Here is a 12102-nt window from a genome sequence, read left to right as displayed (position 1 = left end):
GGTAAAAAAAACAATGACAAGATTTGAAAAAATGAATGAAAAGCCATATACGATGCAATATTCGAGAAATTTGAAGCATGTCCACAAACAGATCCTCAATGTTCTATATCCGGTCAGCATTCAATTTGAATTTCATTCGTTTCTATGACTCAAACAAAAAGAAAGGTTGTAGTGGATGGCAAAGGATTGACCGTATGTACAGCTCCACTGCCAGAACTCGGAGCAATATCATATTCTAAAGACTTACCATTTACATAGTGGGCTACTATATGGCCTGTTCCCATCGTAGACGCCGCGCTTTCGAATTGCAGCGGAAGAACATGGTTGAAAAGGACATTCACAGAGCCGAGACAAGGTTAGCTAATGCATTGCAGGAGATACTAAAGCGAAAGACGGAGGCCTCTACTCAGAAGGCTTCCAAACAAATGGCATTATTCGGAGAATATCAAGAATCAGGTTGTATCGAGAGTGGGAAAGGAGGATCACAGACAAGCCTGATCTCCGAGGATACTCTTCCATCTTACAGATCTCCAGAGGAGGGGACGTCAAAGATTGCTAGAGTCCATTAGGAGTTGTGATTTCCACCACATTGGTGCACAGATTGACTTGGGGAAACGGTCGGATTTAGTCAAGAGTAGTCAGTTTAGTACATGGAAACGATCTCGATGATTTCATGATCTCACTGTCTTGTTCTTAAAAATATTACAACTATGTTGACTTGCTATATTGTCGACAAACAAATTTATTGATGGCATATGAAAAACATACTGATATAAGATAAAGGGGGGAATCTCATAGCATGAAAAATAGGGATCAAATATAACTTCAATATCATTGTCGTTTTTGGAACGCAAATGCAATATAGATATCTTAAAAATTTGTCCGAAGTTTGTAAATGGTTGGAAAAGAACGGAAAACAATAGAGACGTACTTGTTGCCTCCCATTGAGCATCGTCCATCGTACGCTTGCCGTCCTTGTCCACAACTTTCATCCTGAACAATAGCGCCTTAAGCTCCGGATCCTCCTGATTCTCTACAAAAACGTCGTGAAACGGTTTCCTGTACAGTAGATCGAGTTTGTATTCTCTCGCCATCCTAAGAGCGCAAAAAGGGAGCATGGAATGACGTTTAGCTGCGTCGCATACTGCGGAGGTGAAATGACTGACTGAACAAAGTTATCCCACACGACAACATATTCAGGCACGTTTTCCACAGCGTCTCGTAGGAAAAAGGTATATTTATGGCCAAATAGACCTTTGTGATTCGGGTCTTCGAATCGAATAGTGTAAACATCATTGCCAAACACCGGTTCTTTGCCTTGCCGAGACTGTAGCTGTTTTCTGTTCTCACAAGTCAAAAGGACAATAAATCATGAAGAAAAAGAGATTGAACACACAGTAGAAGATCTGAATTAGGTATCGTGCCGACGAAGACACCTCCAGGACGTAGGAATCGACTGACGTTATCAAGCATACACCGCGCTTTTTGAATCGTTTCAAAAGCATAATGCATGCAAAATTGCATAGAGACGACGTCAAAAGGTTGAGCTAATTTCGCAGGCGGAAATGCTCTCGATATCGATTCCACATAACAATCGAGAGCGGCGAACGATGCATCGAATCTATGGCCTTTGGATGTGTGCCAACGTTCACGTGCTTGATCCACTGATACCGCAGCAATATCTTTTCGAGGCGAACCATGAATACAAAGGAGAGGAGAGCTGAGCTGAGAAGATACGCACCAACGGCAAGCAGCTCTTTAATGCGAGCTTTGGCCCACTTGGTCAGATCACCCCCCTTGCCACAACCCATATCCAAAACTTTGCCTTTCGACCGTCCTTGGCCATATGCACTATGTGCTAAAACAGGATGAGCGAACCGAGTGATAAGGACGGATTTGACCCAGTTATTGAAGTTCTTGAGGCCGATGATGGGGGATTCGCCTCGTTGCACGACACCCACGTCTGGCCGCGAGTTGTCTGGTCGGGAAGCACAGTTTGAGTTCTAGACTCTCGGCAAGAACAAGTTATGACGTACAATGGTCAACGACAACACCAACATCACCCGCATGTCGCTTTGCTGACGGCTGTTCTGGCTCGTCACTTGCTGAACGTTTGCGTTTGAGCAGCCGTGAAGCTCCTTTCCCGCAAAAATTCCTATACATTTTCATTTCAACTGGCGAAAGAGGAATTAACATAGAGTCGGGAGGAGTTATACGCTTGGTGGGATTATAGGGCAGAGTGGATGGCACATGAGCGGGCGAAGAAGTGTTGCGTGCTGTCGAGGGTGGGGGTTGAGCAAAAGAGGAGGAGGAAGAGGGTCTGGAGCGAGGGGAGTCTGGAAAGAGACGGCCGGGCGAGGGAGAACGTTCTGGTGGATATGCAAAGTGAGAGCCGGGCAGTTCAAAGTGTTGTGCAGATCGACGAAGGGGCGGGGCAGCAGCCAGCTTGTCGTCATCGTGGAGGATGTGGGAAAGGGTAGATGGATTGGGTCTGTGCGGCGGCGGTGCAGCGTCAGCGTTGAGAAGCATAGCGAGGTCTGTCGCTCTGCGAGCCATAGACGGACTCTGACTTGCAGGCGAACGCTGTCTGCGTGGGGCCAGAAAGGGGGATTTGGACTGTTCGACAGGCGAGTTCAGCACGGCATCGCGCACAGGGTCAAACGCAGGCATGGCTGCACAGACAAGAGAAATGTCCGCTGATGTAAGCTATCTACACACAGTCACTACTTCTACCGCTCCTTCAGCCATTTCTCCAGATCACTGGTCGAGCGCTGCGTGTCATCAGTATATCGCTCTGCGTTTCACAGGGCGTTAAACTCCTACCTCGATGAATTGGACCCTGGCCCGGATACTGTCGAGGCTTTGAGCCAACGCCATGCTGTACTTCGAAGTGTCCCTTCCCTATTGCAGAGCTTTCAGTTCTAGTCTTTCTATTCCCATTCCTGAATTTACAAACCTTGAAAAATTCTTCGGTTTTCTTGAGATCTTCATTCGTGGACAAGAAACTGAACGAAAGCTAACAGAGTAAAAGTCAGCCATCCCGTTGATCCGCCGTCAACTTGAACACAAACCGTAACAAGATATTGCAAAGTAAAGTTGCCCCCAAAGCGTTCGATGAGCTGTTTCATCTCTCAGTATCATCGTCGTCAATAACACCACGTTACTTACAGTGTCATACTCATTTTCGAAATAGGCCACCATTCCTCGCCTCATCTTGATGTTATCGGACAGCCCACGGAAGAAATAGACAATGTCCTGATCCCTGGATTTATTCTTGATGAAACTGTATGTCTCCTGTAACAACTTGACGTCATGAGTGGCACCCATTGCGACACTATTCCATCCAGGTTAGATATGGTCACCGTAGCACAAGTAGAGGGGAAGCGCACATGGCTGCAACTCTGGCAGTCGGAGTGGACGGCTTGTCGTAGATCCCAACGATGGCATTATATTCTGCGCGGCCCCCACGACGGACTACCTGTACTCCCAATTGATCAGTATTCTGACACCTTTCGAATAGCATAGAAATTACCGTGCTGAAAGTGGCACGTTGCAAATCTGCCGGAATGCGTGAATCATCACCAGTCTTCATGAAATGTTCAAAACGGCTTTGAAGTTCCTTGATAACACTGGACAAGTCTTGTGAGCCTCTACAACACAATTCCGATTTGCCGCTTTACCTAGGATCGCCCGCCGCAGCCGCTTGGGATACAGCAAGAGTTCGGAGGAGTGTCGTATCCACTGAATCGCTGGAACTGTAGTCAAAGCCCAGCTTCTTGACCAGAGGAACAAACAAGGCCTAAAATCCAGTGAGTAAATACAGAATAAGAAGATTGAAAAGTGTTGCCTACCCCTCGCACCGCGTTCAATTGATCGACCACATCTTGATTCTCCCACCAGGTAGAAACCAAGGCGCTGAGGTTGTCCGCAATGCCAGACCAAACGAGGTCTACAATGACGCCATCAACAACACACTCGAAGATCCAACCAAGAATTGACTCACATTCTTTTTCAGTCTTGCCCAGAATATCCATCAATGTCAGAGCGCTGCTGACTTGAGCTAATCCAGCCTTGGACAGTGCAACAGAATCATAGACGAGTCCGAGGCGGTCGTTGAGGGAAAACACAGAACCATCTTTAGCAGCTTCTTCCCCGATTTTTGCCAATGTCTTCGGTTCATACAACACGCGATCTAATCAAAACGTAAACTAGTGAGTATTCACTCATTTCAATTTTTTGACTTACAAACTCCGGAAGTGCCGGTATTCAGCTTGAAGGGCTTGCTACTATCAATTTTGAAGGTCTGCTCTCTTTCCGTTAGCAAAGCACTGTTGTCAAGAACCGGCTTTCCATTGCTGTCAATCGAGAGGATGCGCAAAGGCACATTCCTATGGGCTTTTTTTCAACAACTTGTTCACCGGATGCACAACATATACAGACCAGATGGTTTCGTTGTCTGCTCCTTCACCCTTACCCGTCTCCAAGAAACGATCTTGGCGAACACGAATTCCTTCAGGAGTCTCCGTTACAGTGATTACAGGGAAACCAATCTGTCGCAACCACATTAACAGTGCCTCGCAAAGTGAAATTGCCGAACCAACCTTCTTGATCCAGGTATCCATGATTTTGGGTACATCAATACCGGTTGCCTGGCTAATACCTTCCCAAAGATCGTTGGTAACACTGTTCCCGTAGAGTTTGTTCTTGAGATAGATTGAGACACCCTTCAAGAAACGATCTTCTCCAACGTAGTTCGAAAGCATGCGTAAAACTATATCGCCGTTAGAACGTATACAATTACGACAGAGAAATCAGCCGCACCCGATGCAGCTTTGGAGTAAGACAGACTATCAAAGATCTACGCAGATTGAGAGGATGAAGAGAAACATAGGACCAAAGGGACTTTACCTGATTGATGTGGTTGGCGTCTGGACAATCAACCTCGATCGGGTGAGACGAAGGCTTAGCGTCCAAACCAAGAGCCCTGTTTAAGTGCTCAGATATGAAGTTTGAATCAACCTTCCACTCTGGGAATACTCTAGAGTACGTTAGTCAGAGGGAGAACAAAAGACTTGGAACACAATTACTTGTCTTAAAGTCAAATGTTGTCAGTCAGCAAAAGTTACCTTGGTAGTCCAGGAAAACTCACCTGCTATGATGACCTCGCCCATCTAGAAAAACAAACAAGTCAGTCACAGTTGAGGGGGTAGAGATTCAATGACTGACCAATGTCGCAAAACCTTCATTGAGATAGAGATAGTTCCACCACTCCATTGTCGTAATATTTCCAAACCTTTCCAAGAACTTTAAAGGCTCATCGACATAACATGAGGGTGTCACACTTACCACATGTGGGCGACTTCATGACTTTGGGTAGCAGCAATCTGTTTCTTGGCTTGTAGGTCTGCTTTCTTAGGGTCGAGGAGGAAAGCGTTTGTGCGGCCTGTGATTAACCCCCAATTCTCCATCGCACCTTCGTTAAATCACGTATTAGCTCCAAGTTATCCACAAACTAATATTTTCTGACCTGCGTCGAAATCGCTTGCCTAAATGAGGGATATCAGTCAGGGGCTAATGAATCACCTGATGAAATGTGCTCACCACAAGTGTATCCAGCTTGGGGAGGGGATAACCCACGTCAAAGATCTTTTCATAGATCGGTAGGACAGCTTTCTTGATATCAAGAGCAAATTGTGCCTGATGAATATATTCCGCGGTTGCTGGAATTCCCTCATTAAATTAGGCAAAGACTCGGTAAAGGACCATCGACTGACTGTAAATCCTAAGGGGCAAGGTCTTTCCGCTCAAAGGTAAGACCACAGAGTCTTCAAGGTACTTGAAGTAACCGTTTGCAAAGGCCACGATATAAGAAGACATAGGCGGTGTGGTCTGGAACTTGGTAACCTTCCACTGACCATCTTTCAACCCCGAAAACAAAGACGCATCGCCTCCAAAATCAGTGTTGGGTGTGACAGCCTCCTCCGAGATCGCAGGCATGTTACTGAGATTGGTCGTATCTGCGCGAGAGATAAGGGTTATACCGAAGGTAGCTTTGAGAAGAGGTTCATCCCAGCAGGGGAATGCTCGGCGGGCAGCAGTGGGCTATGAAAGGTGTTAAACCAAGGACCATAGATGAACGATCTCAACCCACTTCAAACTGGGTCAAGGCATAGTATTTAGGCTTTCCATCTTCTTCGTACGTTGACTTGTAGTAGCCCATCATACTCCCAGTGAGCTCGCCTTTGAAAGAGACCTTCAGGAAAGCTTTGGAACCGGCTGGAAGAGTGTCATTGACACTGTATGCAACTCGCTCCGATGCAGTATCGAGAGTCTGCTCCGAAGGGGCCAATTCCTTTTTCAGAGAGTCAGAATATAAAGTCCTGACAAGGTTGAATGGTATATTAGATTCTTTGGCAGGCACAGTAACTTCGCAAGACCGTACGCTTGTCCAAGATCGAGGCCTGAAGTGTTCAATACGATGCGACTCGTGGGTTCTTTGACATCCAACCTGATACGAGAATGAGTAACTAAGATATTTTGGTGAGCGCTGCGATTAGACAGACTCACTCGATACGAACAAATCCCTCGAAACTCAGATTCTCAAGATCCGTTTTGATGGTGACGTCGTAATGAGCGGGTTTGACATTGGTTGGGAGGCGGTATTCATCGGGAGCTCCAGGGGTAGTCAAGGTCGCCATCTGCAGAGATGAAGATGAAAGGAAAGATTTCGAGCCGAGAAGAGATAACCGGCAGTTGGCGGTTTTTGGTCTTCCCCGCTGGACAGAATTGGTAGTACGCGTGTGATGTGCTTGAGCCACGGTACTCAGACATCTCCCACCACACGGTCGCTGGACAGTACAATTGTAGGAAAGCACGGGGGTTTTACACCATGACTGTGCCCGAGTCCAAACGCGCATGGAGGTGTTAAGGAAAAGTTTTACACTGGAAGGGTCCCCCTACCCCGAAATCTCACGCAAGCAGGGTGCATTTGGATTGTACGTCACGACTTACATTCACGTAAGTACTCAACATGTTTATGAAACAGTCATGGACAAGTATCTACGGGTTTGAATGACTGACGGAATACCGGCAAACATGGATTTCGGAAATTTCTTGCAGAGACTATGACGGTTGTGTTTGAGGACAACGTCCCTGATTCCATCCAATGTTTCCTGGTTCAAGCTCTTCATCCCATCAAACAACTGCAAAGCTGCCTGATGCCCTACTGTATACCTCTCATATAGTTCTACAAGTTTGTTATAGTGGTCCACGCTGCACGAAATTGCTGAATAAATATCTGGTGAAATAACCGTCACTTACTTCGTTTGATGCATACGCCGTAGCTTTTCCTGTGTCCCAACCAGCATCCGGCGGTGAGCCACTATCCAGTCACTTCGCACAGCTTCAAATTTGGTTTCAATTTGACAGAGAATGACATTGTTAATCTCATTCAGAACCTGAGGGCCACTTAGCACCTATTGGCTTATCGCAGCGCAACGACGTACCTTGGCAATCCGACTATTCACAGTCTCTGGCTTAACCCACTTGTTTGAGTGCGAGGCCTTTGGAGAAGGAGTAGCCGGTCTGCGATGGATCCTCAGGACGGTAGGTGACCTCGCAATACGGAGTAAACTCTTGTTAGGTTCACTTCTGGATTGCGGTGTCAAGGCAATGATCGAGATGGACTTCTCTAGAGGTTGCACTCTGGATATCAACTTGGCTGCAGCTGATGCTACCTCAAACTTTGAAGACGGCCTCTTCGCTGCAAAAATGGCTTTAGGGGTGATTGAGCGGGAATCAACTTGGATTCCTATCTCGACAGATGTTTTTGCCGGGAGAGTATCAAGACGCAGTGTAGCCTGTCCATTGACACTCGGAGTGTGCATATACGATAGTGGCTCCGTCCTGTGCTCGGACACCTTGTCCTCCATCGTCAGAACCTTTTTCCGAGTATCCTCTTGTGTAGCTGGAGCTGATCCTTTGCCCATGGCCGGTGGCTGTCGATCTTGGGTGAGCGACTTGTAGAACAAAAACCTGGAGACCCACAGTTGTCTCCCATACTTGGAGATCAAAGTCCTGAGGCGCATTATCTTGAGGCTCAGACAACTGCATAGGACTAGTTTCAGTCTCGTTCCTCGACAGCTCAATCCGCGCGATGAATGCAGGCTCATTCCAGGGTGCTTTCTTATGTTTCGGTGTTCCCTTTGGGAATATCGTGTCATGTCGCGACCGAGATACATGCGAAGCAGATAATACCTTGCGTTCCGGTCTAACTGCATCCACCCCTTCAAGTCGCTTTCTGGGAAATTCGGACGCATTCTCCTGCAATAAATCTGAATTGCGAACACCGGACTGTTAAGCGAACCGTTACATACCGTACGAGCTTGAGGTTTCACCACATTTTGAGCCGCGTCCGTGTCTTCTTTTTCCGATTGAATTCGGACGATCTCATGAGCTTTTACTCTTTTACCGTGTACCTTGGTCACCGGCAGTTTCGTCTGTCTGAGCTTTGTCTGACGAGGATGCCCAACCTTATTTCTCATTCGCGATAGTGTTGCCTTCTCATTAATAGCAAGCGCCCCGTGCTCAATTTTGGCCTGCTCGGGACTGGATGGAGGAGAGAAAGATTCGCGTACGCGGCGCGCTCTCGCTGGACGACCTTTGGTTGTCTTAAGCGTTTCTACATTAGAAACGAAAGCTCGCTCTCCCAGGTCTCGCTTGACGCGAGGGCGCTTGACCGGAGGACTATTGATCTTGCTTTCGCTTTGATTCTCCAGCTCGTCGGATAGCTTACGCTTTCCTAGCGCCATAACACGAGCCGACCGAACTGGGGAGCGTCTTAGAATAGGCAGAAGGGGGGATGCACTTGATCAGCTTACAAGTGGTTGAACTATCAGCCACAGCTCGAGCAGTGGCACGTGTCTGACGGACCAGCTTTACCTCAGTTGCTACCTTCTCATTCTTTTCTATAATTCGGGTCAGGCGCGGCTTCCTTTCAGATAACAGCTTCTTACCAGAGGCCTTTTCTGACTCGGGGACGATTGAAACGTTTGAATCCGAGTCGGATCTGACCAACAATGTATTTTTGTTCTTACGAGTCACCTTGCGCACCACTTGACTTGGACTATCCTCAGGATCCAGTCCTAAGCTTACCGGCCCCGCCGGAAACTCGTCACTATTCACTTCTGGTTCGGCGGCAGTAGACTTTTCACTTTTATGGGGCTCATCGTCGTGCCTGGGAGTTGATACGAGTCCTTTTTTATAAGATGTCGATGGTATTAATATGGGGGATGTTCTGTCGCCTGGATTGATGTCGGACCACACTGAACATTCAATTTAATATCAGCGCAGCGCAGTATAATTGGAGTAGGGACAGACGAGAAGCAATGGCGTTTGTCTTATATTGGTCAGTCCGTGTTTGCAGGTTAGGTAGAAAAGTGCAGTTACCTGATTATGATGAGAAAGATGAATGCCAGAAAATTCAATTCCTGAACCAGCCAAGGAAATTTTTCTCTGTGAAGCAACCAAAAAGCCCTATGACCGAGCTGTCAAACTTTCTGTAGATCCACAGGTAGCTACTAACCAATTTTCTTTGTTTAAGAATGTTCATCAGTTTTGGTTTATCCTCAGCCTTGATTTCCCATACACAGCGGAATAGTCCCGTTTCCTGAGATGATAACGACATGACTTGCTGATTTTTGATGGGAGGTGATTTTGAGATCACAGTCACTTCTGTTTGGCTATTCGATAGGTTCGAGATTGAGAACGTTTCGATTTGGCAGTAGGGAATTTGAATCGTTCCTAAAGAGTCACCCTGAGAGACAATTATTAGGCGAGAGCACATTCATTTGCGCAATCAATTTACCTCATCGATGCTCGCGAGGAACCCTGGACCGTCGACGTAGAACCTTTCAACACTATACGATTCCGAATTTCCTACATGAAGTTCTTTTGTTTCGAAGGCTTGTGGGCTGAGAAATGTCAATATATGCACCGAAACAAGCTTATGGAGCTCACAAATAAGGCTTTTTCGAAGCTACAAGGTCAGATATCTTTTGGGATGTGACGTCCCAATCTGGCACAGGTGCTTCGAGTACACGTATAATGTCGTGCGAATTAGAGAAAATTTCCTGTTTAAAGACCTGCTCAATGAATTGCATCCGTTTTTCTTTTCCACCCGCAGCTCTGGCAGAGGGTAAAAGGTTTGCGAATAGTTCTAGGAGGGCTTCAACGGAAAGGTAGTCTTGGGTGAAGGAGTTTAGTCAGATTACTCAGTAATGGTTCGCTCGTTCTTACCGTGTAACTTCGCAAGTGCAAGACCGATCCTGTGCCTATTGCTATGCTTATTACTCAGATCGACCATCAGAAGGGATGACCACTTACCCACCAAGTCTTGCAGGGTCACGGAGCTTCGATTGATTTTCTGTATGAGAAACCAAAGAAACAGAGAGTAACTGATAAACCTATAACACACGAATTGACCACATAGGCAAAACAGCGATTACAAAAAAACAAAGCACTTACAACCATTAAAGTGGCGGCTTTCGACTTTTCGAACGCATTTCCAGTCACTGATGATCCCGGAAAGTAGTTTTTGCTGACAATGTCATAAAAATGGCGGGCAAACAGAGCCTTGGTACTAGCTGGAAAACAGGGTTAGATTGACAGACGCAACGAATTGCAAGCCGTGCATTTCTTATCGACTTCCAAAAAGTTCTTGCCGCAAGTTAGGTTTCCTGCACACATAAGAGCAAAAATCAAACAGACCAAAAGTCCCGATGCGATTGAACACGGCAATGACTTCAGCAACACAGCCTGTTCTTCCTGCAAAGAGCACGCTCGGTGGATCACTTGCTCGAACAACTTTGATACCACTCGCAAGGCGAGATCTGTGACACTTTGATAGAGGGGAAGCATATCATTTTTGAAGAAAGTGTTAGCGCGTTGCAAAACTTGGTCAGACGCGGTCTCAGATTGCTTCGCGTAGTAATCGAATCTCTGAGCATATATTCATCTTTTGGTGCTATGACATACCATGGACTTGATGATATCTGAGAGTTTTAATACAGCTTTGAAGGCAGCATCATTAGGTTGGTGCTTTAACAAAGATTTGATATCAGCTGCGAGCCTGATGATGGGTTCCATGTGAAGGTGCGCGTTCTCGCTTGTCACACCAAACAGGCACATTGATGAGTGACAATGGTGTCACATGATATGTGACCATCGCGTTTCCGATGATGATGTCATGTGCGTAACTTGTACGGGAAGGTATTCAAGTCCCTCATTCAACACCTCACAGCGATATCTTTTTTGCGATATTCCAGATCAATATGCGTACCCGAAGATATAATCCAAAATGTCTAGAAAGTATATTCCTGCGTGACCCCGACTCTTCTGGTGTCCTCATTCAAGGTGCCGTGTTCACTCCGAGCTACAAGTCTAATGCTTACTTTATCCCAGCTCTTGAAAATCATTGTACAGTCAAATCCATACATATACGCAATTCAAGGGCTTGCAACGTTGTGGATGACATTTCATTCCTTCGATACATCTCGAGTTTCTTTGTTCAAAAAGCGGGACAGCGCGCTTCACCGCAATTCCAAAGGGTTGCTCTCTTGATATCTCGCAAGCTTCATAAGAATAACCTCCGCGCATTGAACAATTCTTGTACATTGCACAACCCCGTTTACTATCATTCCTGTGCTGATTCCGATAGCGAAATCCCCACTTCTCCCGCGAACGGCACCACACAACAAACATTACTAGTGTCTCATCATATCCCAACAAATACTGCTCCAGAGAGATCTAGTCCACGAAGGGAGTGTGCGAGAACCTTCTCGCGACGTTCAACGTTTTGTGGCCCCTACAACGCATCGGTTTCTAAACCAGGTTTTGGGTCGCCCAAACACCCATGTACTTTCAATCCGAGGCTGGACCCCCCGCTCACTCCTGTTAATCAGATCCTTAGCACACCTAAACACCCTCCTAGGATCGAGACTAAGGAACCACGAACTTCTTGCGACCGAGTACTCCTCGATAGAGAATTCGATTTCACCCGCCTACTATCCTTAGCTAATGCCCGCTCGCCTGAGGAAATTTCTT

General features: G+C 46.5%; 1 protein-coding gene across 1 annotated transcript; it reads right to left on the bottom strand.

The window, feature by feature from the left end:
* Positions 1-728: 728 nt before the first annotated feature.
* Positions 729-6729, bottom strand: AGABI2DRAFT_190711 (hypothetical protein). Its single transcript, XM_006458368.1, has 29 exons — positions 6568-6729; positions 6443-6508; positions 6152-6380; positions 5775-6102; positions 5602-5720; positions 5528-5546; positions 5347-5473; positions 5227-5293; positions 5146-5171; positions 4909-5038; positions 4822-4858; positions 4602-4771; positions 4441-4550; positions 4246-4388; positions 4004-4192; positions 3852-3949; positions 3681-3799; positions 3533-3629; positions 3390-3478; positions 3169-3334; positions 3072-3119; positions 2957-3016; positions 2824-2901; positions 2037-2771; positions 1742-1978; positions 1397-1682; positions 1167-1340; positions 932-1095; positions 729-869 (listed from the first exon to the last, which is right to left on the bottom strand). Exons 1-24 carry the CDS (start codon positions 6696-6698, stop codon positions 2730-2732), a joined length of 2688 nt encoding a protein of 895 aa, XP_006458431.1. The 5' UTR covers positions 6699-6729; the 3' UTR covers positions 729-869; positions 932-1095; positions 1167-1340; positions 1397-1682; positions 1742-1978; positions 2037-2729.
* Positions 6730-12102: the final 5373 nt, after the last annotated feature.

Source organism: Agaricus bisporus (assembly GCF_000300575.1).
Source record: "Agaricus bisporus var. bisporus H97 unplaced genomic scaffold AGABI2scaffold_2, whole genome shotgun sequence".
NCBI lineage: Eukaryota > Fungi > Basidiomycota > Agaricomycetes > Agaricales > Agaricaceae > Agaricus > Agaricus bisporus.
Note: the sequence above shows the minus strand (reverse complement) of the source record. Positions and strands in the feature narration are given on the sequence as shown.